This window comes from Pteropus medius, unplaced genomic scaffold, assembly GCF_902729225.1.
Source record: "Pteropus medius unplaced genomic scaffold, Ma_sr-lr_union100, whole genome shotgun sequence".
Taxonomy (NCBI): domain Eukaryota; kingdom Metazoa; phylum Chordata; class Mammalia; order Chiroptera; family Pteropodidae; genus Pteropus; species Pteropus medius.
The window spans coordinates 5,709,218-5,731,408 of NW_024354503.1; the positions used below are offsets into that span (position 1 = coordinate 5,709,218).

Genomic DNA, 22,191 nt, shown 5'->3' on the forward strand with positions numbered 1-22,191 from the left:
TTCTGGGCAGGAAAATCTTACCTGGGGATAGACACAGGCACAGTGGGATCCCAGTACCCCCTCTCCACTTCTGGATCCCTACCCCACATACCCAAACACATTGAGCCTACCTCAGGCCAAAAATGTTGAAAAACAGCCTTTGAGGGTACCATGGAAGACCAGCAAAGAATAAGCCGGGGCATTTTCTAAAGTTACTGCATGCAGACTGCAGAGTGGATGATCAGACATACTGGCCACACCTTCAGCCTGGCCCTTGTCAAACTGTATCTTGGACTAAGGAAAGCTTCTAGGAAAATGAGGGAGCCCGGCAGGGTTAGCACCCTGGATGGACCCTGGCAGATAATTATGCAACCTGCTTCTCTCTTCGCTAGTCTCACACAGGGCAATGTGAGCTCCCTTCCTCCCAAGAGGTCAAGTGGTGCTTCCTGAGATTCAGGTGGTAGCTGCCCAGGACCTAGCATGTTTGAGGGAAAGAAATGCTTGATGAACCAAGTTAGATGGGCCCATCCAGTCTATGGTTCTCTAGCCATTTTAATAACAGGGCCCCCCTGACCATCCAAGCCCAATGCTGGGTTCCCCAAGCAATCAATCTCTTTCCTAAGACTGTTCCCAACATCTAACTCCAGACTTCTTCCCGAACACCAACTCCCTATTGTTGGGACTTCATTCTTGTCCTTAAATCCTTCCTGTTCATCACTCTACCTCTTCCCCTTGGCCAAGCTCTAAAGTCCTCATCCCCCACCACCCCTCAGGCCTTTGCCCACTGCACCCAGACTCACCCAGGAACAAAACCTCGAGGTCCAGTCGGCACTTCAGTTGGCACTACAGGGAGGTGACGGTGAATGTGTCCTCAGGGTGAGGTTCCGCCATGGGCCCCAGGAAGCCGCTCTTGGGGCCCCCACCCAGGCCAGGATGCGCCTGCGGCATAAAGCCTGGATACCTGTAGGCGGTATCCTGCAGGGGCAGCAGCGAGTCCCTCGGCACGGGGGACAGGGTCAAGTCACTAAGGAGTGGGCAGCCGTAGCCAGCAGCAGCCGCAGCGGGGCCACGGGGTGGGCCGGGCGGCCGGGCCATCTCCAGTGGCTCCTTGTCGGCCTTGGGCGTGGCCGGCGGGCTAGCCAGGTGTGGGGCACTGAGGCACGCGGCCTCCGTCCTGCCCAGGAAGTCAGCCAGCAGCCCTGTACCCACCTTGCCTTCATAGGGTGGGCTGCGCGCAGCTGAGCCTGGCGGGTACCAATATGCTGTGCCCTTGCAGCTGGGGGAGTCGTAGTGGGGCTGGCCCAGTGGCAGGTCCCGGCAGCTCAGGTGGGCCTGGGCTGCAGCCACATGGCCCAGGCTGGCCCCCTGGAGCCCGTGCTTGAGGGGCTCACAAGCAGCCAGCTTTGTGGGTGGCGGCCTCAGCTCTTCCTTGAAGCCCAGGGTGGGTGAGCAGGTGGGTGAGTATGCCTTCTGCAGGCCAGCATCAAACACCGTGGGCGGGTGGGCCAGTGGTGGGAAATGCTTGCCATCCAGCTCAGGGGCTCCCAGGCTGGGCGAGTCGCAGTGGAAACCTTGGCCAAAGGTGCCATCGGATGGCGTGGATGGGTTCATAGAGTAAGGTCCCATGAAGTCACAGGGGTCTCGCTCACCCACACCGAATGCCCTCGACTGTGAGGGCAGTGGTGACATGCTACTGTCCCCACTGTAGTAGTCCAGGCCGAGGTCTGGGCTGTCCTGGAACAGCGGGTTGACCGGCTGTGGCTTGGGGATGAACTTGGCTTTGGCTGCCGCACCACCCCGTTCCTTCTTGGCTGAGCAGGCCCCACCGCCCCGTCCGCCCCGTGGCTGCCGGGGCCCAGTGCTCCGTTTGGACGGGTAGCCTGAGGCAGTGGCTGAGGCGGATGACGGGAAGCCCAGATGTGAGGCCTCGAACAGGTCAACCTTCTTCCGCCGTCCACGGCCTGGCTTGGAGCTGCTCTGGAAGAGGACACTCTGGTTCCAGTTGTAGCCAGGGGCAGACGATGCTTCGTTCCAGTCCATCATGAGTTTTTCCAGGCTGGACAGGCTTGACTGGCCCTCACTGCTCGAGGCCTCGCTGTTGGCACGCCTAAAACCGCCGCCAACTGGCTGATTGAACTGGGTGCTGTCAGAGGATGACTCGGAGAAGGTCTCAGACACGGCTGTCTGCTGCTTCACCTTCTGTGGCGTGTAGTTGGAGATGTCCAGGATTACGTTGGGCTCACTGACGTGACAGTCGAAACCAGGATTGTAGAGCTGACTGAAGGCCTCTGAGGCCCAGTCTAGGCCTCCATAGCCTTGCCGGAAAGGCCACTGAGAAGCCCCCGCAAACTGCCGACAGTTCTCAGGCGAGGGCTGGAAGGAGGAAGAGGAGGAGGAGGCGACAGAGGCGGCGGAGGTGGCAGAGGCTGTGGTGCCCTTGGGCACCATGTAGCCGCCGGGCGAGACAGTGCTGGCCCGGCTGTCACAGCGCAGGGGTGTGGGAGCTGAACCAGAAAAGGCAGCTCCCTCAGAGCTATTGAAGAAGGATGCCTTGCTTGGTGGCAGGCAGGGGCCACCGGTAGGCGGTGGGGCGTAGCCAGCACTGTGGGCGCTGCTGGGCGAGGCAGGCAGGCTACTGCCGCTGCCATAGGCAAAGCTGCAGTCCTTGCTATTAGCACAGTCCTGGCCTGTGAAGGGCTTTGCCGGGGCGAATACACTCTGTCCAGCCCCATAGCCACCATACTGAGGGGGGTAGGTGTTGGCGGGTGGGTGGGCGGTAGGTGAGCGGGCCACTGCTGAAGGTGGGGGAGCCAGCTTTGGGAAGGTCTCGGCTGCCCGGCAGTCTGAAGTTGCTGGGGTTAGCCCATAGCTTGCTGCCCGGCCTGGTGGGAAGGTCTGGCGAGCAGGCAGGACAGGCTGGAAGGGGGCATCCGTTCCAGCCCCACTGCTGCCCACTGCCACTGGGCTGGCCTTGGCTCCCCGGCTGGGGAAGGTGGCCAGGCCCCGCTGGGCAGGCAGGGCACTGGTGGGGGGCCCTGCGTAGTTGCCCGATGCCTTCCGAGATTCGGGGCGTGAGGCTGAGAGGGCAAAGTCCAAGAGGTCGGAGGAGTCATCTGAATCAAGCAGAGAGCGAAAATAGCCGGTGAAGAGGTTTTGGCGTTCCTGGCTGAGCTCAGTCTGGCCTGTAGGTGTGCCTGTGCTGTAGTAGCTGCCACGGCCTGAAGCCCCACTCTCTAGCCCAGTGGAGGCGAAGGCCCGGGCCTCGGTCCCCTGGAATCCACAGTTTCGGCCAGCTTGCCCGCCTGGGTGCCCATGGTGAGGGGCCCAGCCACCACCCTTATCCCCGGCCCACTCGGTGCCAGCATCCCCAAAGCCTGAGCCACTAGGCACCTGCTCTGGGAACAGAGTCCCGTTCTTCCGGGACCGCCTTTTACGCTTGGGCTTTCCAGTCACAGCGTCTACCTCCCCCCGGCCCCGTTTGCGGGGGTGCCCCAACTCAGTGAGGCCAGGGCCCCCCACCCCAGCAGCTGCCACTGCTACCACCTTCTTTTTCTTGCCAATGCCTTCAAAGAAGTCACTGAAGGAGCATCGGGCTGCCTTGGCAGCATGGCCCCCACCCCGGCCACCAAAACCTCCTGCTTTGCCACCACGCCGCCGGAAGCCCTGCACTCGATGCAGGAAATGGGAGATGCTCTGGGTGTCAGGTGCCTGATGCACTGACTCGGGCTCACTGGGTGTCCAACAACGGGGTGGTGAGCACCGCCCTGCACATTGGCTCTGGCGGTTCAGGAAGGCCAGCTTGGCGAGGACGTCTGAGTATTCGGACTTGCTGTCATTGGCGTCTGCTGCGTAGGACGGCTGGGGAGATGCCAGCTTCTGCTTCCGCCGTCGCCGTTTCTTTACCTCTGGCATGGCCATAGTGGCTGCTGCTATGGTGGCTGCCTCAGTCGCCACCACTGCTGGCTCCTTGGGCTTGCCGGGACCCAGCAGCAGGTTCTTAGGTGGGCGGCCACGCTTACGCTTGAGAATAATGGGCATCTCGCCAGGTGGGAAGACCACCACCACGTTCCGTCCGTTGTTCTTCATTTTCAGCAGCGGAGTGGGCTCTGCTGACACACGCAGGCCCAGCTCCTTGCCCTCCACGCTCAGGCTGCTGCTTAAAGACGACACCTTATATGTGGTCTTGTTCCGCCGACCCAGTGATACAGGGATCTTGGCCATCTTCACCACCATGCGCCGCACGCCCCGGCACTTGCTCTTGCGGGTAGGGATCACTGCGGTCTGTGAAGATTCCGGCTCCAGCTCTGGGACTGGACCTGGGCCCGGCAGGGCAGGAGGTGGTGGAGGCGGTGGTGGTGGGGGCTCGGCCAGGGCGGCAGCCAGCCCTGTGGGCATAGGCAAGGGCAGTAAGCGGCTCTCGGGTCCGGCGTCTGCCTTGCGCCCCCGTCCGGCTTTCCGCCGGCGACACAGGATCTTTGGCCTATCAGTGCGCCGCAAGGCGTACTTAGGGTGACCCTCAGGCCCAGGAGGACCATGGGGTGAGCACAAGTCCAGGCGCAAGGGCTCTGCCAGTGGGCAGGGCCCTAGGGGCTGCTGGGGCTCCAGACGGCGTCCGGGGACATCAAGCAACTTGGGCAGGGGGTCAAGTGCCTGGGGGTCAAGCAGCTGGGACTCCAGAGAGTCAGGCAGGGTATCCAGGGCCTGGAGAGCCAGGCCCGGCAGTCCCAGAGGATCAGCAAGAGGTTGAAGGGGCGGCAACTCCAAAGCTTCCCCGAGTGGCTCTAGTGCCTGTGGGTCTAGGAAGCGGGGCTGGGGGTCTAGGAGCTGAGGCTCTGGCTCAGGTGATGGTGGCTCAAGGGCCTGGGCTTCCAGCAGCTGGGCCTCAGGGCAAGTAAGGGAGGCCAGCTCACTAAGGATGTCGGCATCAGCGAGTTCTGAGTAATCGGGGCCGTCTGGCTCAGGCTCTGGGGGCAGACCGGTGGCCGCGGCTGTGGCTCCGGGACTATGGCCTTGGCCCGGCTGGGGACTGTCTCTAGACTCAGGCTCAGGCTCGTAGAGAGGGTGGCTGGGCCGCTCGGATTTGGAGTGGGGAGTGGCCCGCTCCTCAGGGCTGCGGATGCTGTTGGCCAGGCTGGGAGAGGAGAAGAAGCTGTACTGAAGGTCACCGGGGGGCGGGGCAGGCGGGCGGCTGAGCCGGAGCCCACCGCAGTCCAGGTGCACGCCGCTGTGCTGCAGGTCCTGGGAGAGCCGAGTCAGGTCCTTCATGATGTCAATCAGCTGCACCACTGGACGCAAGTTCACCCGCCCGTTGTCCCAACGACGTCGGGAGCTGCTGCCGTCTCCAGCGGGTGTGGGGCAGCGGGCCTGTGAGACAGGACGGGCTGCCCGAGGGGGTAGCGGGTCGTCCCCCTTGGCAAGGACTGGTGAGCGCCGGGTGCTGGGGTCCCGGCGTGGGGGTGGGCGTGGGTTCTCGGAGAAGGTATGGGCGAAGGCCTTGTCAGGTGGGCTGGCGGGGGGCCGGGTGGGAAGCAAGGGCCGGGGGGTGGGGGGGCCGCCGGGGTAGTACTTGGGCTCCCGGAGGTAGTCAGGAGAGCTGCACACGGCACTGGAAGTCACCACCAGGCCCTGGGGCTTTACACGCATCCTGACCTTGTCCTCCGCGGGCCGCCGGGCGGGGCCGGGGCTGACATGAGGGTGCGAGAAGCCGGGACCAGGACCTGACGGGCAGGACAGGGAGGAGGTCCCTCACTGAATACTCAAGTCCTCAGTGATCCCCTGCACCCCTCTCTTTAGTCCCCTCTCCAAGTCCAATCCGCTTGTTGACCCCCAGCTTTCCCCAAACCACACATGCACCATGAACCCTGCATGGGCCTCAGTTCCACTTATTGACAGCTCGTCCCCTTCTAGACCCTGGCTATATTCTGAGGTAGAATAGGACACCTGCCTCTGAGAGGGAAGAACATCGGCAGGGCTGGGTGCCCAATCCAGATCAAACTTAAGGAGAAGGCCAGGAACTCCTGCCAAGGGCACGGCCTTCCTCCTTCTTGCCCCCATCCCCAGGGTTCCAGGGGAACCCCAGCCACTCACCCTCGGCTCTGCCGCCTGGGCTGTCACACTGGAGATCTCTGTGGACAACAAGACAGGCAACAGGAGATCTGAATGGTCTGGTGGCCACAGCCCAACCACTGCCCACCTGCCCACCAGCCTGGTCTCCTCCACGTACCACCCCCAGCTCCCTCCATGCTCCCTCTAGCACACACACCCAGCTGACCTGGGAGAGAGAGGGCCCCCGTGCCTGGGGGCTCTGCCGGTTGCTGGCTGTCAGCTGGGGTTGCTGTGGAGCAACTTCGGCCTGAGCCCAGGCCTCGCGGCGTGGACAGCGCCTGGAAAGGACCATCGCAGCTCAGGTTTAGTGAGCACCTACTGCGCGCCAGGCACTGGGCTGGAAGCTGTCCAGGCATCGTTTCATTTAATTCTTCATACCAATCCTGCGAGGTAGGGGCTATTAATAACCCCATTTTGCAGATGAAGAAATGGAGGCTCAGAGATGAAGTAACATCATTCATTCACATACTCATTATTTATGGAGTGCCTACTTTGCACAAGGACTGGGTAGAAAAACATCAGATAGTCATGAATGACTTAATTATTACTGGGATAAAAGCTGCAAAGAAAAAGTGAAGAGTGCCTGAGGTCAGAGGTTTAGCAATCACACCAGGGAATCAACAACAATAGCAGCTTATACTTCGGGGACACTTTCTCTGTTCCCAAACACTGCCTTAAGTACTTTATGTGGGTTATCTCATCTAACCCCTCTGCAAACCTGAGATCAATATGATTACTATTCCCATTTTCACAGACTAGGAAACCATCCACTGGAAGGTTTTAAGCACCATGAGGACAAGGATTTCTGTCCTGTTCACTTCTTTATCTCCCAACACCCTGATTAGCATGTGGCCCACAAGCGTGCTTCAAAAATTTTTACTGAATGAATGAATGAATGAATGAGGCACACAGAGCACTCAACCCTGCCTTTTCCCATAAGGATCTCTCTTATTCCTCTCTAGATCCAAAAATGTGACCCAAGAAAGAGGTTGAGGAAGGAAGGGAGACAAGAATGTGGAAAGGGAAATTTTCTGACCCCTCTTTCACCTTTTTCTGAAAGGCCCTATCTGACTCCCCACATCTCCCCATCCCTAGCCCACCTCTGGTCTTGGTCTAGGTCCTCCTATTCATTCTCAAAGATCTCTCTATTTCGCCTTCATCGTATTTATCACAACTGTGATCGATTACTTGTACAACTGGCTGTTCAGTGTGTCCCCCTGGGGTGTGGGCTCTTCAGGGGCAGGGACTACATCTATCTTATTTACCACTGCATCCCCTGACCCCAGGGCCTGGGCTATGGATGCTACATAAATATTGACCAAATGACTCCCTGAGCTGGTCTGGGCAGAGCTGAGATTTAAATCCAGGCATATCAGACTTCTAAGGGTGCTTATGGACTTCAGGGCCCTGGCTGATCCCCAGGAGCTGGGATCTTGGGGAGCAAGAAGCTGAATGAGCCCTGACCACTGTGAGGGTCTTAAACACTGACCCTGACACTGCCTAGTGTTTGGCCCTGACCTAATCCCCAGGGCCCATCCCCCATAGACACATGTAGACTCTCACCGGCTGCCATACTGTCCACTGCTGGCACCCCACAGGAAGACTGCAAAGCTGACAGGGACAGGATGGATAAGGACACTCCTCCACTCCCCTTTTGTGGACATCAGTTTGCAATCTACAAACCACCTCCACATACGTGACCCACTGAATCTTCACAGCAACACAGGAGACATAGTTTATGATCCCTGCATTATGGAGGAAACAGGCTCAGAGCGGTTGTGTAACTTGCCTGAAGTCACATAGCTGCTAAGTGGCAGGATTCCTAATTCTGCCCCAAAGTGCAAAGCTTCTTTCTACTCCCAGTTCCTGCAACTCTTCTTCAGCCACTCCTAAAAGCACTCTTCTAGAGCTGTGGTCTAATTTAAGGCTGGGAGGAACCTTAAAATCATCTAACCCACTGGCTTCCAAACCCTGGGCCTGGGGGAGCTGTGTAACATTCCAGATACCCAGGCCCTAGTCCAGGGGAATTTGACTCATAGATCTGAAGTGACATCTGGGAATCTGTATCTTTGATCAGCTCCCCTAGTGGGTACACTGTTCTAGTGCCACCTCAGGCCCCTCCCATTTTACAAATGAGGAAACCGAGACCCAAAAAGGGAAAGAGACTGCCCAAGGCATAGAGAGGGCCCTTCTATTTCTCATCCAGGCAGAACATCCCTCTGTCCACTGTCCCGTCCCTCTCTGCAGGTCCTAGGCCTTAGCTGCTCCTCACTGTCCCACCTACTCCGTCATTCAGGGTTCTGCTCTTTCTGTGCCTGGCTGTTGTCTGTGGACTGGCCCCTCCCAGGCCAGGCTCTCTCTGCTCCAAGAATCTCACTGTTGCTCTTTCAGGAAGACCTGTGGGTAACACTCTCACAAAGGAGGGAAGAGGCTCAGACTCTGTAATCTCCAAGAATGATTTCTAACAGTATAGGCTGACCCATGGCTCCTGATGCCTTCCTTGAGATGCCTATGGGAAGCCACCATCCCTCCCTTACTGAGGGTGGGGCTCACCAAGCCTCCCAGCTCTGGAGACCTCCCACTTGGGGCCAGAGGGTGTGATCTTGGCAGAAGGGAAAAACCTCCTCTCCAGTGGTTGCTTCTGTTCCACCCACCCATGAAGACTTTTGGGCATGTTCTCCTGCCAGACCTCTTGACTTTGTCCACTGCTCTCTTGCAGCCTCCAGATCTGAGGGAAGCAGCTGGCTCACCTCTCCACCACACCCAGGCAGCCATTTTCTTGGACCCCTCCCAAGGACACCACCTATTCCATGTCTCCCAAAAAATCGAAAGGATCTTTCTGTCCCTCTGTCTGCTACTGGGTCAGTATGTATGAGCCTGCCCATGGGGACAGCAGACAGCTGGGAGGGAGCTTAGGGCCCCAACCTGCTGTGCACAGTGCCGGGAAGCGCCAGCCCACATCCTTGAGTCCCCAGCCCCACCCTCCCCCGCTGCGGCTGTGACCACCCCACCCCTTCCCCAGACCGCCTCCCCCTCCCCCACCCACAGCCTCCCCAGGGGAGCCAGACTGCCAGCCCCAGCTCTCTCACTTTGACCTCATGACCTTCTCCCAGCACACTCCTCCTCCCCCCACACCATTTCCCTCCCAGCCTGGATTGAAGTCCCAGGGATGTCCTCAAATGGAAAACACTGCATCAAAGGGGCTATTAATGCTGCTGTGACACCTCCAGCATCTCCCTTAGGGGCCTTTATCTCCCAAGATCTGCCCATCAGGAACTAAGCATTGCCTCTCTCAATCTCCTTCTCTTCAGCCTCCTCCCACCCGCCCAACTGTACTCGAAGATCTTCCAACCTGACTCCGGCCCAAAATCATAACAAAAAAATGACAATAATGAAAATAATAATGGCAGCTGTCACTTATTTGGCATTTAAATGGAGGCACAGAGAGGGTAAGTTTTGCCCTTAAGGACAAACAGCCATGACAGGGAAGAGCTGAGCCTGAATTTAGGTTTGTTGGGCTCCTCTAAACCAAACTTCTTCACGGTCTGGAGAGTCAGCCCCCTCCCCTGCAGCCTCCTCCAACTGTTCTAGTCCCAACCACCAGTTTTAATTTTTGCCAGCTTCTTCACCCCCTCCCACCTCAGTTATCCTAATGCACTACTCTCCCTCACCACTAGGTGTCCCTTGGAAACCACTGATGCCCCCCAAGGGAGAACAAACCCCAGCACCGCCCTGGGGCCATCTCAGCCCAGCTCCCCCACCTGACACACACTTCAGCACACACCCCACCCCACCCTCCCCTACCCCCAATACCTGAGGCTCCTTTGCTTTGGCCCTCATGCCACCTTCCTGCTGGGCTGGGAGACTTACCTGGCAGCATGCAGATTCTCTGCCCCTAGACCGCCCCCACCGGCCCCCTGCCTGGGTGCCCAGGTGCCGGCACTTTACCTGACAGCTCTGGCTGCAGACCCGGAGGTCACTGCTGGGCGGCCCTCCTTCCTCCTCCCTCGGTCTTCACCCAGGGACTGTTCTTCCCGCCCTGCTCCCTTCTCCCCTCCTGCCCCCTTGGCCCTTTGGACTTCTGTCTAAGCCACTAACTCCTTCTGCTGTCTCTCCCCAGGAGGACTCCCTCCTCAGCCACCAGACACCTCCCCACAGCCTCTCTTCCCCCACTTCCCTCCTTCCTGAGGCTCATGTTCCGCCCCCCCTCCCCACCCAGGTCTGAAGAACTCCTCCTCCTGGAAAGTTGCTGCTAGAAAGGAAGTGACTTCAGCGATTTGGCCACAAGGCTGGGCACTGCTGAGCCCAGCTCAGCTGAAGGTTTGCCCAGCCCACCTCCAAAGCACAGACGGAGCCATGTGCACACCCACCTCCAGCGTGCACCCAGAACCCTGAACACATGTTTCCCCAGTGACACACGGAGAGATCCTAGTGTATACACACCACAGCATCCCGGGGGTACTCACATATCATCTCGGTGTTCAGATTTTTTTCTACATACCTCTCCATTGTGCACTAGCATCCTGTACTCACATACAACCCAGTGTGGCACATGCAACATTCCAATATTCCCACATCTGCCCTGGACACACACTGAATCCTGTACTCATCACTCCAATGTACCTACCACATATACAGCTCTCAAACGTCCCCCAGCTCAGTCCACTTACACAACTCTTGTATACCGAACCCTGCACACCTAAGGACAGAGCCCTACACATGCACGCCTGCGTGCCCGCACACAAGATGTCTTGTACTTTTACAGTGGGTACACATAGCCCTGCATCCTCCCACAGCTGAACCTCCCCACCTTTACGATCCCAGAAGGCCCCACCCCCAGACTTCAGGCCCCAGGAATGCTCTTTTGGAAGTTGGGTGGGGTCCCCAGGCAGGCTGGGCTCTAGAGAGCTTCCTGGAGCCCAGAGGCTTCATGTGTCAGTTCAGGGAGTTGCCTCTGCAGGGCAGGGCAGGGCAGGGCAGCCCCACCTGGCCTGCATGGTGCTCTCCAGGTGGGCTGATTTGGGCCAGGACTAGGGAGGTGGGTCCTGCCCCCCCTGCCCCACCTCATCCTAAGAGGGCAGCCTAACATACCTGAACTACCTAGGTCCTCTCAGCACCTCACCTTGGCCTCCTAGCTCTCTGCTTCCACGGACTTCAGTCAGCTGCGCATATTGGCCACTCTGGTTTCCATCTCTGCCCCAAGTTCTGCTCGCCGTCAGAAACTCTCTTCCCAGTTTTCTTAGGTCATCAAGGAATAGGAAAGAGTCCCTAGACTAGGAGGCAGGACTCCAGAGGACTTGCTATATACCCATGGGCCTCAGTTCCCCATGGAGAGTTTGAGTAAGTTGAATAACATATCTTGATTCTATAACAGACCTCTTTTTGGCCTGATCTGGGAGCGAGGAAATCTCTGCTGGAAGAGGGAAGTAAATCCCCTGATCCCTACTTCCTGGGGGAGCCCAAGCACAGACCTGGCTTCTCTATACATTGTCACTTACCTGAGCAGGCTGTGCAGAAAGGCCCGGCTCAGCAGGAAAGGCTTGTCTTCGCCAGCGATTCCAGGGTGGTCTCCTCGGCAGCCTGAGAGTCGCCCCGAACCCGAGGCCCTCTGCACACACTTAGCTGAGCGGGCTCTGGGGTCCAGGCTAATGGGTAGACAGGTAGGCAAGCTCCCATCTGTGGAAGCAAACACAGCACCAGAGGTGTAAGCACGGACACAGGATGAGCCAGACTGAGGGACCAGGAGGCTATCTTAGATGGGGTTCACTCTTGCATACAATTAAATCAGCTCAAACCTCATTTCACTGGGGAGTTATGAACCTTGAAACCTTAGGTTCCTATTGGGAAGCAGTATCTTTGTATGTGCAGGTACACACATGCATGCACACTGAATACACATGCTGTGGTGGAAAGAGCCTGGCTTTAGGAGTCCGATAGTCCTGGCTTAACCCTCACTAACTGTGGGATCTTGAGCTAGTCACTTAATCTGGCTTTGTTTTCTCATCTGTAAAATGGGGAGATCTTGTGAATGGGGAGGAGTGCTCTGGGGAAACTATAAATTCTAAGAACTTATTTATAATTTGCAGGTGTGAGTTGCTGTTCAAAGTGATGGTGCATGCAGATTTCCATGAGGGGTGCATATGCAGCTGGCATTTACCCTTCTCCATCAGCTACTGGTTATGTCTCTTGTCCTCTTTAACAGCCATAGCCCTTCTCACGACTCCCCTGCTTCCGCCCATTTGTCTGCCTCCCTGAGTTCTGTACTGGAGCTCGGAGGGAGTCTGGGAAGCAGGCATCATGGACTCCTTGCAGGTTCTGGTTGCCTGGGAATTTCTATGTGTGTTAGCGATCCTGCCCGTATGAATGCACGTCTATGATTGTTCACTTGCCTGGATAAAGACACCTGCATGTGGGTTCCTTGGCCTATCTAGCCTTCTATATGCTTCTCTGTATTTTCATATCTGTGTAGGTACACGTGTGTTTAAGAGTACATGTGTGGGGTTGTGGGTTTCTGGCTGATGTGTACATGGGTTCGGTGTCTTCGGTTATATGTGTGGGTGTGTGCATCTGGTTCTATTCAGCTTTGTGCATGTCCAGCTGAGCCTGTGTTTGCACATCTGTGAGGACAGAGACAGAGGTGAAGTGTGTGTGCCTATATGTGGCAAGGTGTGCCCAGCTGTGGTCAGACTATGAGTGTGCCTGTGTGCATACACTCTGCCTCGCTCTCTGCATCCTGCTGTGTCAGGAGCCAAACTGGCTTCTGCCTGTCTGAGAGCTCTCTGAATGTGTGTGTAGGGGTGGGGGCGGGGGCGGGGGCGGAAGAGCGACTGATTCTCTGCTGTCCCTGCAGGTTTCCCATCTCGAGGCCTGTGACTGCAGGCACTGGTGTCACTGTGGATCAGTGTTGCCTCCTTCCTACCTCTGCTTTTCTTTGGTTTTTCAGGGTCATGGTGTGATGGTGTGACTGGTCATGGTGTCCCTGTGGGTCTGTTTCACCACGGGTCAGTATGTGCTTGTGTGTGTGTCCACACATGTGTATGCTGTATGACCTTATCTTTGTGCGCCTCTGGGTCCTTGTGCCATGTCACTGTCTGTCTGTGCCAGTACAGCTATGTCAGTGCCAACATGTGGGAGGGTCTGTCTGCCATAGTGTGCCTGTCTGACCAAGGGTGCCTCAGTGTCTGTGCGGTACCTTTGTGTAACTCATCAGTGCGTGTGTGTGTGCATGTGAGAGACCCTTTGTGAGACAGTGTGTGTCTGTCACTGTGTTTGTATGCCTGCTTCCCTCCTCCCTATCTCTTGCCTTCTCTCTCTCTCCCTCTCTCTCTCTCTCTCTCTGTAGGAGCCAGACAGCTCCCCAAGCCTGGATTAGGGACAATTTATCCACAGGCAAAGGAGAATTCCAACCTGCCAGAGCCTCCCTCCTCTGATCCGTCCCCCCTTTCCCCGTGGTTGGGTGGGCACAGAAATGCAGCCCAGCAGCTCCCAAGCCCTCAGGGAGCACCCCCCCACCTCTGCAGCTCCCCAGAGGCCCAGGAGGGCAGAAAAGATGGAAATCTGGGTGGCTCCAGAGCCCTCCAGTGGGGGTGGACTGACTGCCCCCATCCTGGCCCCCACAGCTCAGCTCGTCTTGGCCCTGTTCTCCTACATATGGTGATGGTGGGGGGAAGTCTGCATGGGGTATGCCTGGCCCTGGGGGCTTGGGGAAAAGGAGCGAAGCTGCTCCCAGCCCCTCCACAACCTGATACTCCCCAACTGATAAATGTCAGCAACCCCCCTGAAATGTAAATGACTGGGAAACTTGCAACTGTGCCCACACAGGCTGGGGGGAGCCCCTGAGAGGCAAGGGACAGTGTGGTGGGGAATGTTGTAAGGGGGACAAGTGGCCGAGGCTGGGACTTAGGCCTTCACGGTGCTCCAGGCAAGGCAGAATCACATGTTTCCTATTAGCTGCTCTCTGGCCTTTGTTCAGGGTGTTGGCTGAGGAGATTTGTTCTGGCATCACCAGTCTAGACCACACAAGAGAGAGAGAGAAAAGAGGGGGGTGGCAGAGGAAGGGGAAAGAAAAAGAGAGGGAGAGGTTGGAGGCCAGAGGAGGAAAAACGAGAGAGAGAGAGATATATATATATATATATATATATATATAGAGAGATACACAGAGACACACAGGAGAGAAACAGAGACAGAGAGACATGAGAGATGAAGACAGAAACGGAGACAGGCACATACAAACACAAAAGCAGAGAGACAGAGAGATTGGTGAGGCAGACAGACTGGGGGACAGGGAAAGGAAGGCAGAGTTGGAGAGGCTGGTCAGAGGCTGAAGAGCAAGTGCCAGCGAGGTACAGAGTGCAAGTCAGGCCAGGTGGGACTGAGAGGGAGAGAGCAGAGCCAGAGAGCATTGGCAGCGCTGGGGAGGCCAGCCTGACAGACGGGGGACCGGAAGGTGATGGAGGGAGACAGTGCGCAAGGCCAGGATGAGCCAGGAAGAAGGGCTGGGTGAGGGCACTGTATGGGCAGCGGCAGGGCCAGGAGACACCGGCAAACAGGCAGAGATGGCGGTGTGGGCAGGGGGAGTGGACCCTTTGAGCTGGCTGGGCGGGGGCAGCCAGCATGCCCGGAGCCTCCCGCCTCCTGCCTCCTGACCCTCGAGCCTGGGAGAGATAACAGGCCCGAATAGTGCTGACTTGCGGTTCAGAAATCCAATATCCTCCGCGGCGCACTAATCGACTACCTGAGCTCCTGGCCCGCGCCGAGCTGCCCCGATTAATCCTGCGGCTCCACAGCCTTAATTAGTTTAACAGTTTCAGGGGCAGAAGAGGCAGGGAATAGGGTCCCCCAGGCCTGCGGGGACACAGCCCCCCATGCAAACTCTGCCTGGTGCCCCACCTGCCCCAGTCCCAGAGGCCCTGTTCCACATCGTCTGAAAAACACTGGGTCCCTCCCTCCTGGGAACAGTGCCCAGGGTTGGCACCTGGGTCAAAAGGTAGGTCATGTGGGACTGGGGCTGCCCCACCCACAAGTGCTTCCTCTGGCCAGCCCTTTGGGGCCCTGTGGTCTCCATGGGAAGGCCCCACCAACTGTCAGCTCCATAACACTGGGCAACATGTTGTTTCTTTAGGGTGACAGACAAGTTCTCAAGTTAATGACAACCTCCCAACAGCATGAAATAATCACACATGTCACTCCCTACAACAGCATGAGATGGGCACATGGTGACATCTCACACATACCCAACAGTCAGAGACAAGTGTACAAGTCAGTGACTACCTTCCTAATACGGTGAGCTAAGCACATAACCTGTCACTTCCCCCAAAGCGTGAGATGGGCACATCTGATACCCCCAAACAGTGAGACAGGAACACAGGCTGATACTCTTGAAATGGTGTAACTAACATACAACCAGTTACCCCCACCCCAATGGGATGTGAAATGCATAGAAAGCCTCTCTCTCGTGTGCAACACACGTGCGCGCACGCACACATACACAGGCTTTACCGTCCAGGTGTGAAGAAGGTACAGACCCCCCAACTCCACTCCTTCCCCATGAGTCCTGCCTCCAGACTGTGGGATGGGTACACAGTATTACCCCATGACTGCTTAGGACAGGTGACAGCCCACTCTCACCCCTCCCCCATCACTGCCAGCCTGGGTGGTGCTGTCCTCTGCCTGCAGAGGCGTCACAGCTCACAGGGCATGAATGTCACCCCAGCACTGCCAGAGCCGGGCACAGCCGCATGTTGCCCCAGTGACAAACACCACTGGCCCCAGGAGGAGGTGGAAGCACATGGGGCTCTAGGTGTGACCTTGGTCCCTGGACACCAGGAAGGGAGGCACCGTGGCCTCCTCCTGAATAACCCAGTGGCCTGGTGCTGGGGGAGATGAGTGCTGGGAAGGAAGCCACCTGAGCACATGACAACCTGAAAATGCCATCACTCCAAGCTCCTACTCTCATCCCATTTCTATTTGAATGTAGTTATCTCGAGAGAGGGCAGAATGAGGGAGGAAGGAGGGCTGTCACTTACTGAGGCCTGAGGAGCTCTTCCTATAAGACTTAAGAGATTGGTGGAGGCGAGACAGGTAATGGGTTGTTGTCACCAAGCCCTCAGGGCCCAGGACTGAGAAGGCAGAGGGATATAGCTTCAGACCCCTACTGCTGCCAGGGCAGCCCCTTTTTCTTACAAAGGCCCCCCTCTCCAAATTCAGGCCACAGAGCCTGAAAGGAGGCCAAAGTCCAGGGGCATGACTCACCCAGGGAACAGGCCCAGCCTGCTGGCCAGAGTGAGGGAGGCTAGGGCCAAGGGGCCTGGGTTCAAGTCTGAGCTCCTCCCAGGCCAAGATGAATGACCCTGGAGCAGCAGCTCAGACTCTAGCTTTGGGGAGAAGGGTAGAGGCAGCAGCCAGGGACATGCCAGGGTCTGAAAGTAGCTGAGGCTGGAGACCAGCAAGCAGAGCACTGGAGGCCATGGGAAGCAGGACACAGCTATCTACTCCTAGTTCCACCACTACCTAAGAAGGAACCTCAGCTTTCTGTACCTCAGTTTGTTCATCTGTAAAGCAGGGACGATGTCAGCCTCAGGAGACATCAAGTGGGCTGGTGCTTAAGAAATGGGAGCTTCTTATTAAAGAGGACAAAGAGGGCAGGAGACTTGCCCAAGCCACAGAGCAAGTTCGTATCAGCTGAGCTCACCCTCTAGCTCCTGGCTTCCTACTAGAGCTGTTTCTATAAGACTGCTTGGTGGTCCATAATTTGTGCATGTGTGGGGGTGTAAGGAGGAATACAGAGCTGCCCGACTGTCCAGTGAAACCAAAAAATACTGACAGGAGTCTGTCATACATCCTGGGCCTTTACCCTAAACCTTACCTGGTTCACCTTCAAACACTGGACCATTGGGCTAGCTCTAAGGGAGGCAGGGAGCCCGTGCCCCAGCCCCTATGACCGGTGCCAGCACCTGGTGCTTGGAAGAACTGGAGCTATAGGATGTCAGTGTCCAAGGGCTTCTTGTTGTATAGGAACCCAGAGAGGGACACGCCTAGCCTGAGGTCACACAGCATGACAGCAGCAGAGACCAGAGCCTTGGCCAGGAACAGCCTCAGCAGAGTCCCTCTAGCCCTTAGGGGTGGATAGAGCTGGGGGGCCCTAGGGGACTGAGCAAAACGTGGCGACAGATGGCCTGCCGAGGCAGCGGCGATCTGGGCGGCTGGCAGGCATGCTCGCTCCCGCGCAGGGAAACGGCTAATTTTAGCTGAGGCCTCGATGCCAGCTTTGTTCCCCCCACCCACCCGCCAAGGGGGGCCCAGCATGCCTTGCGAGCAACCCGCCTCCCCCAGGCACCCCTACTCCCCCGCCTGGCCCCTTGGTGAGTAGTGTCCAGACCCCAGGGTCCTAGAACTTCTGCCTGACCAAGCCTCACCACACCCAGAGGCAAGGTCTCTTCCTAGCGGCCTGGAACCCCCACTCCAAGGCCTGTTTCCCATGACTCCGAGCTCATTCCTTAAAGAAGGGATACAGGGAGGAGGGCTAGAGGCCACACTGCCCAGACTGGGAGGGTGGGTGGGCCTCACAGCAGGGGCTGCCAGTCTTGGGGGTGGAGGTGGGGTGGGGCACTGTCCTCCACCAGATACTTCAGGAAACAGGATCCTTATTCTACCCCTAGCATGAGACAACTCCTTACGTGCTGGAGTCTACCTGGGGTTGGTGAGCAAGGGGGCGGGAATCACTCTACCCTTTCCCTCTTCATGACTTTGACTTTGCTCCAGGAACTCAAAGTACTTTAAAGAAGTCAGATACAGAGCAAGGTTAGTACCCATGTGCCACTGGGGAAAACTGAGGTACAGTTTGAGACAGCCATCATTGTGGCAGGGGAGGAGACAAAACCCAGGAATCAGAGAGGCCTAGACATGCTCTTCTTTGAGTCCTTATAATTAGGGGGCCTTCTTGAGACAGTCCAGCCCGAGACCACCCTCTGCCCCCCCACCTGGACTGGCAGAAGTTAGACTAGATAGTGGAGCCCATCCTCTGAAACCCCGGAAAGGGAGGCCTGGCACTCTTGGTTCCTGGTGCCCCACCGCTCCATGGGCTCTTTGACCTTAGGCCTTCTCTTCCCCATCTGAGATTCAACTATGCTTGCCCAATGGGGTACCAGGACATCTGGCCTCTACTTGAGAGGGGACTCCTTTAGGGTGACTCTGGAGGGCCTCACACTCCCAGCTTCAACCTGAGTGAAATGACCAAGTGGGAAATAGAGGAAGAAGACCTGAAAGAAATCTACATATTTAGAGGGAGAGAGTCAGAGAGAAGAGAAAGAGGGAGGGAGAAACCTAGGCAGAGAATCAGATCCAGGAAGAGACAGAAAGAGGAAGACTGTGTGTTGGGGGGGAGGTTGGGCATCTGAACTCGACTAAATCTCGATCTCGGGAATGCTCTGGATCTCGTCTGGAGGATCGACTCTCGGAACGAAAGAGGAAGGCGCTCCGAGATCGCGACAAAGACTCAAATCCCTCGGAGTCGAATCGGCTCGAAACGAAAACAAGGGACAGAAACTAGAACCAGTAACCACAAGATCCAGAAAAGACAGGTCAGAAAGATGACTTCAGAAAATCAGTATAGTAAATAGAGAACACTCTTGTCGACTCAAAGAAAGGGTCCTGAAAGAAAATCCCATCACTCTGGCTCAAAGAGATATAAAAATCGAGTGGAGTCTGGGCATGAGGCTCACAGATGCATCGGCTCTGGTTTCAGCTGGGGCAGTTGGCTGCTGGAGGTGGTAGGGAGGAAGGAGCAAAGTTGAGAGTGGGGCCTGTTGCCATGGCTGCAGGCACGGCAGGGGCACAGTCTACTGGCACTTGAAGTTCTGGGCATGGTAGGGGGCTGAGAGGAAAGAGGGGGGTGATGAAGAAACCTCGCCCCTTCTCTCCGGGCTCTACCAGGAAGAAAGTTTACAGAGAGTAGATGAGAGATGGTGGGAGTTGAGGAGGGCTCTGGGCCCTGCTCAACTCCATGGAGGTTGCCAGGAGGGCACCACTTTCATCACCTGTAGGCATTCCAGATTCCCACCCGTGCCTCAGGCTGGCCCCTGGGGATCCCCCTTCTCTGTCCCTTCCAGTCTAGCTGAAGATCCCGCATGCTGCTGCTGCAGCTGCTGCTTCTGCTTGCAGGGGAGCAGCAAGATTGTGAATTCAGGATCTGTAATCCTAACGCAAGAGCCCAGGCCTACCGGGCTCCAGTTGCCAAGGCGACGGAGGGTCAGAGGGCAGCGCGGGGCGCCTGCTCCTCCAAGTCAGAATCCCAATTGTTAAAGCCCAAGAATAAACAGCTGAAGCGGCTGGGGGGGGGGACAGGAGGGGGCTGAGGTCTGCATCAGCTCAGTGTGGTGTTGTCAAGCGAGATGTCACTAATTGTCTGAAGGAACGGGCTGAGGCAGCTCTTAACTGCTTCTGTGCCACCAGAGACACCTTGGCTGCCTGGCCCCATCCCCCGGGCCTCCCAGCATTCCAACGGGCCAGCTTGTTGGTAGGGGGAGTGCTGGCCCAGCATAATTCCTGCCTCCCTTGCACTGAACCCCCACATACTTTGGCTCCCAACACTTATCTTTGCCCAACTTGGAACCTCCCACCTACAAGCTAAATTCTTAAGTCCCTGGAACCATTACCTCCAAATCACTGGGCCCATAATACTCCTTATAGTCCAGAACGGCCCCTTTGGCCTGCAAAAGCCTTCCCAGCTTCCCCAGTATCTCCTCCTCCTCCTCCCAGAAGTCAGGGGTTCTGGTACAAGGTGTATAGATTGCAGAAGACAGACTTCGGGTTCTTCTGATCTTGGGGGTGGGAGGACTCCTATAAGGGAAGGCCTAGAGCATCTTTCTGTGCAACACTCTATTCTCAGTCACACTAGAACCAAAGACCTGAATGGAGCCAGGAAACCTGATTTCTAGCTTAAACTATTCCACCTACTTGCTGCACGACTTTTGACAAGGTGCTTTCCTTCCACGGGCCTCTCTTCTCATCTATCATCCATCCTAAACATATAGTAGTGCCTATTCTGAGCGAGGCCATGTCTGGAACCCCTGCCCAGAGGTACTCCCAATCCAGTGGGTGAGAAAGGCTCATAATACTAGGTGAAAACAATCAGAGATCCACCAGATAAGATATTCCATAAAAAACATGGATCAGTCTGGTACACAATAAACAGTACAGTGGACAGCAGCTGGTGTTAGTAGTAGTACTGGTACTGCTGTTATTACAGAGGGTCACTAAAAGGGTGTAGGTAATCAGAAAAAAAGGTTGGGGTGGGGAGATCAGTTCTGGAAGGCTTCCTGCAGAGAGCAGTACCTGGCAAGATTTAAACACGTGGGCAAGAAGGCTGAGTGCTCCAGGAGAGAGGAGAAGTCTTGTGAGGTTCAAGGGGAAATGAACTGTAAGGTCTCAGGGGCTGTAAGTTCAGCCCCTCCCAAAGCAGGAAGGGCGAGGCCTTCAATGGTCTCCCCACCCCATAGGCTGGCCCTGCCTCCTCCTCCACCCACTGCGCCTCGGGATCACAGGAGAGCTATGCCTGGGAGCGGGTAGGCAGCTCGTGGGCAGGGCTCCTGGAGATTGGTAACACCTGGAGTGACGTCACAAGGGGCGGGGTCACAGCTTCGGGAGCACCCCTTGCCCCAGGCCTCTGCCCCTAGACCCCTGCCCCCAGACCCCTGCCCCACGTCCGCAGCACAGGGCCCCAGGAGGGGGCGCTCAGGCCGCCTCACCGCCCTCAGGTGGCGGGCGGGGCCGGGGCGCTGTCTGTGGGCGGGGAACTGGGCGCGGAAACAGGGGATCCCCCAGAGACGGCCCGGCCCAGCCCGGGGCTGGACGCGTACAAAAGGCGACTTGTTCTTTCTTGGGATGCCTGCGCCTTCTCAAACATACCTTACAGTCACACTCCGGGGACAGCTACACCCACATATGGCCGCACAAAGTCCGCCTGCATGAAGAGGGGGCTATCGCCAGCCCAAGGCGTCGGAGTTAAGAAGCTTGCCCCAGCCACCTGCTGCCACAGACTCAACACCATTCATGTGACCCCAAGTGACCTGCATATTCCCACTGCCTCATGCACGGCTCTGGGGACACTGACCCAGTCAGTCTCATAACTACCCTCTCCCTCCATCTGTAGCTGCTCACCAACTCCTGCTCTAGAGTCAGACCAGCTTCAGTGTGGGTTCCACAGTGTGTGGCCTTGGCACACAATGAAGCTCATTAAGGGTTACTTTTTACCAAGCACTTATTCTGTAACAGTCCTTGCCATTACTCTTTTATGGTGAGTACTATTAACCCCATTTTGTGGTTAGGGAAACTGAGGCTTAGGTTAAATAGCTTGCTTAGGTAGCAGCAAGGAATTGAACCCAAGTTAAGCTTGACTTCAGAGGCCATGTTCTTCCATGTATTATCTCTGCCTCCTATCACCACCTTACACCCTAACACCCCACCACACATGTAACTACAGACCCCAAAGCCATCTCAGTCAAGGTGTAATCCTCCACCCCAAACACATCTGTGTCACAGTCTAGTATAGTATCAGGCAGTTTCTCTCACTAACCAGTGTGTGAGCTGGAGGTGGGGGGAGGGGGGAGAGTCTTCTACCTCTAAGCTTCAGAGTCATTATAAATGGGGCACACAGAGTGAGAGCAGGGCCAGAATGGGCCACCTCTAACCTCTCCAGCAGGCTCACCTCCACCTCTCCCGACCCCAGAATGACAAAGCACTGACATATTGGCTGGGGCGCCAGGCCTGCAGCTCTCTCTGACCCCTTGGGCCAGGACCCTCCTCTAGTCCCCAACCCCTGTTGGGAACAAGTCGAAACAAACTCTTTCCTGGGGATGTCAAAGCACCTTTCCTAGGGGAGGCGGCTCTGTGATCCCCTTAGCCTGGCTAGGGAGAAGGATCGGGTTACTCTTTCCCCAGCTGTGCCTGGACTCCTTGGGGCTGACCTTTCACCTTATCCAGGCCAGGACCCAAAGGGGGCCAGAGTCCAGCTCTCACCTCCTGTTAACCCTCTGAATTCCTCATCTTTCCATTCTGGAGCCCCTGCCAGGGCCCCAGTGGGTCTCAGGAAGCCCAGCCGGGCATGCCAAC

At 56.8% G+C, this 22,191-nt stretch overlaps 1 protein-coding gene across 9 annotated transcripts in view; it reads right to left on the reverse strand.

The window, feature by feature from the left end:
* AHDC1 (AT-hook DNA binding motif containing 1) overlaps nt 1–22,191 on the reverse strand; it is a 63,337-nt gene that overhangs the window by 9,698 nt on the left and 31,448 nt on the right. For 4 of the 9 annotated variants that reach the window (XM_039854909.1, XM_039854908.1, XM_039854910.1 and 1 more), the window contains 4 exons: nt 11,583–11,760; nt 6,251–6,362; nt 6,067–6,104; nt 780–5,696 (listed from right to left, as the gene is read on the reverse strand). In XM_039854909.1, the coding sequence (XP_039710843.1) occupies nt 823–5,622 (4,800 nt within the window). In that variant the 5' untranslated portion in view covers nt 5,623–5,696; nt 6,067–6,104; nt 6,251–6,362; nt 11,583–11,760 and the 3' untranslated portion in view covers nt 780–822. Of the gene's footprint in view, nt 1–779; nt 5,697–6,066; nt 6,105–6,250; nt 6,455–7,647; nt 7,830–8,773; nt 9,033–11,582; nt 11,761–22,191 lie in introns of those variants that run through there. The other 5 variants (XM_039854914.1, XM_039854916.1, XM_039854917.1 and 2 more) reach the window with 5 other exon arrangements.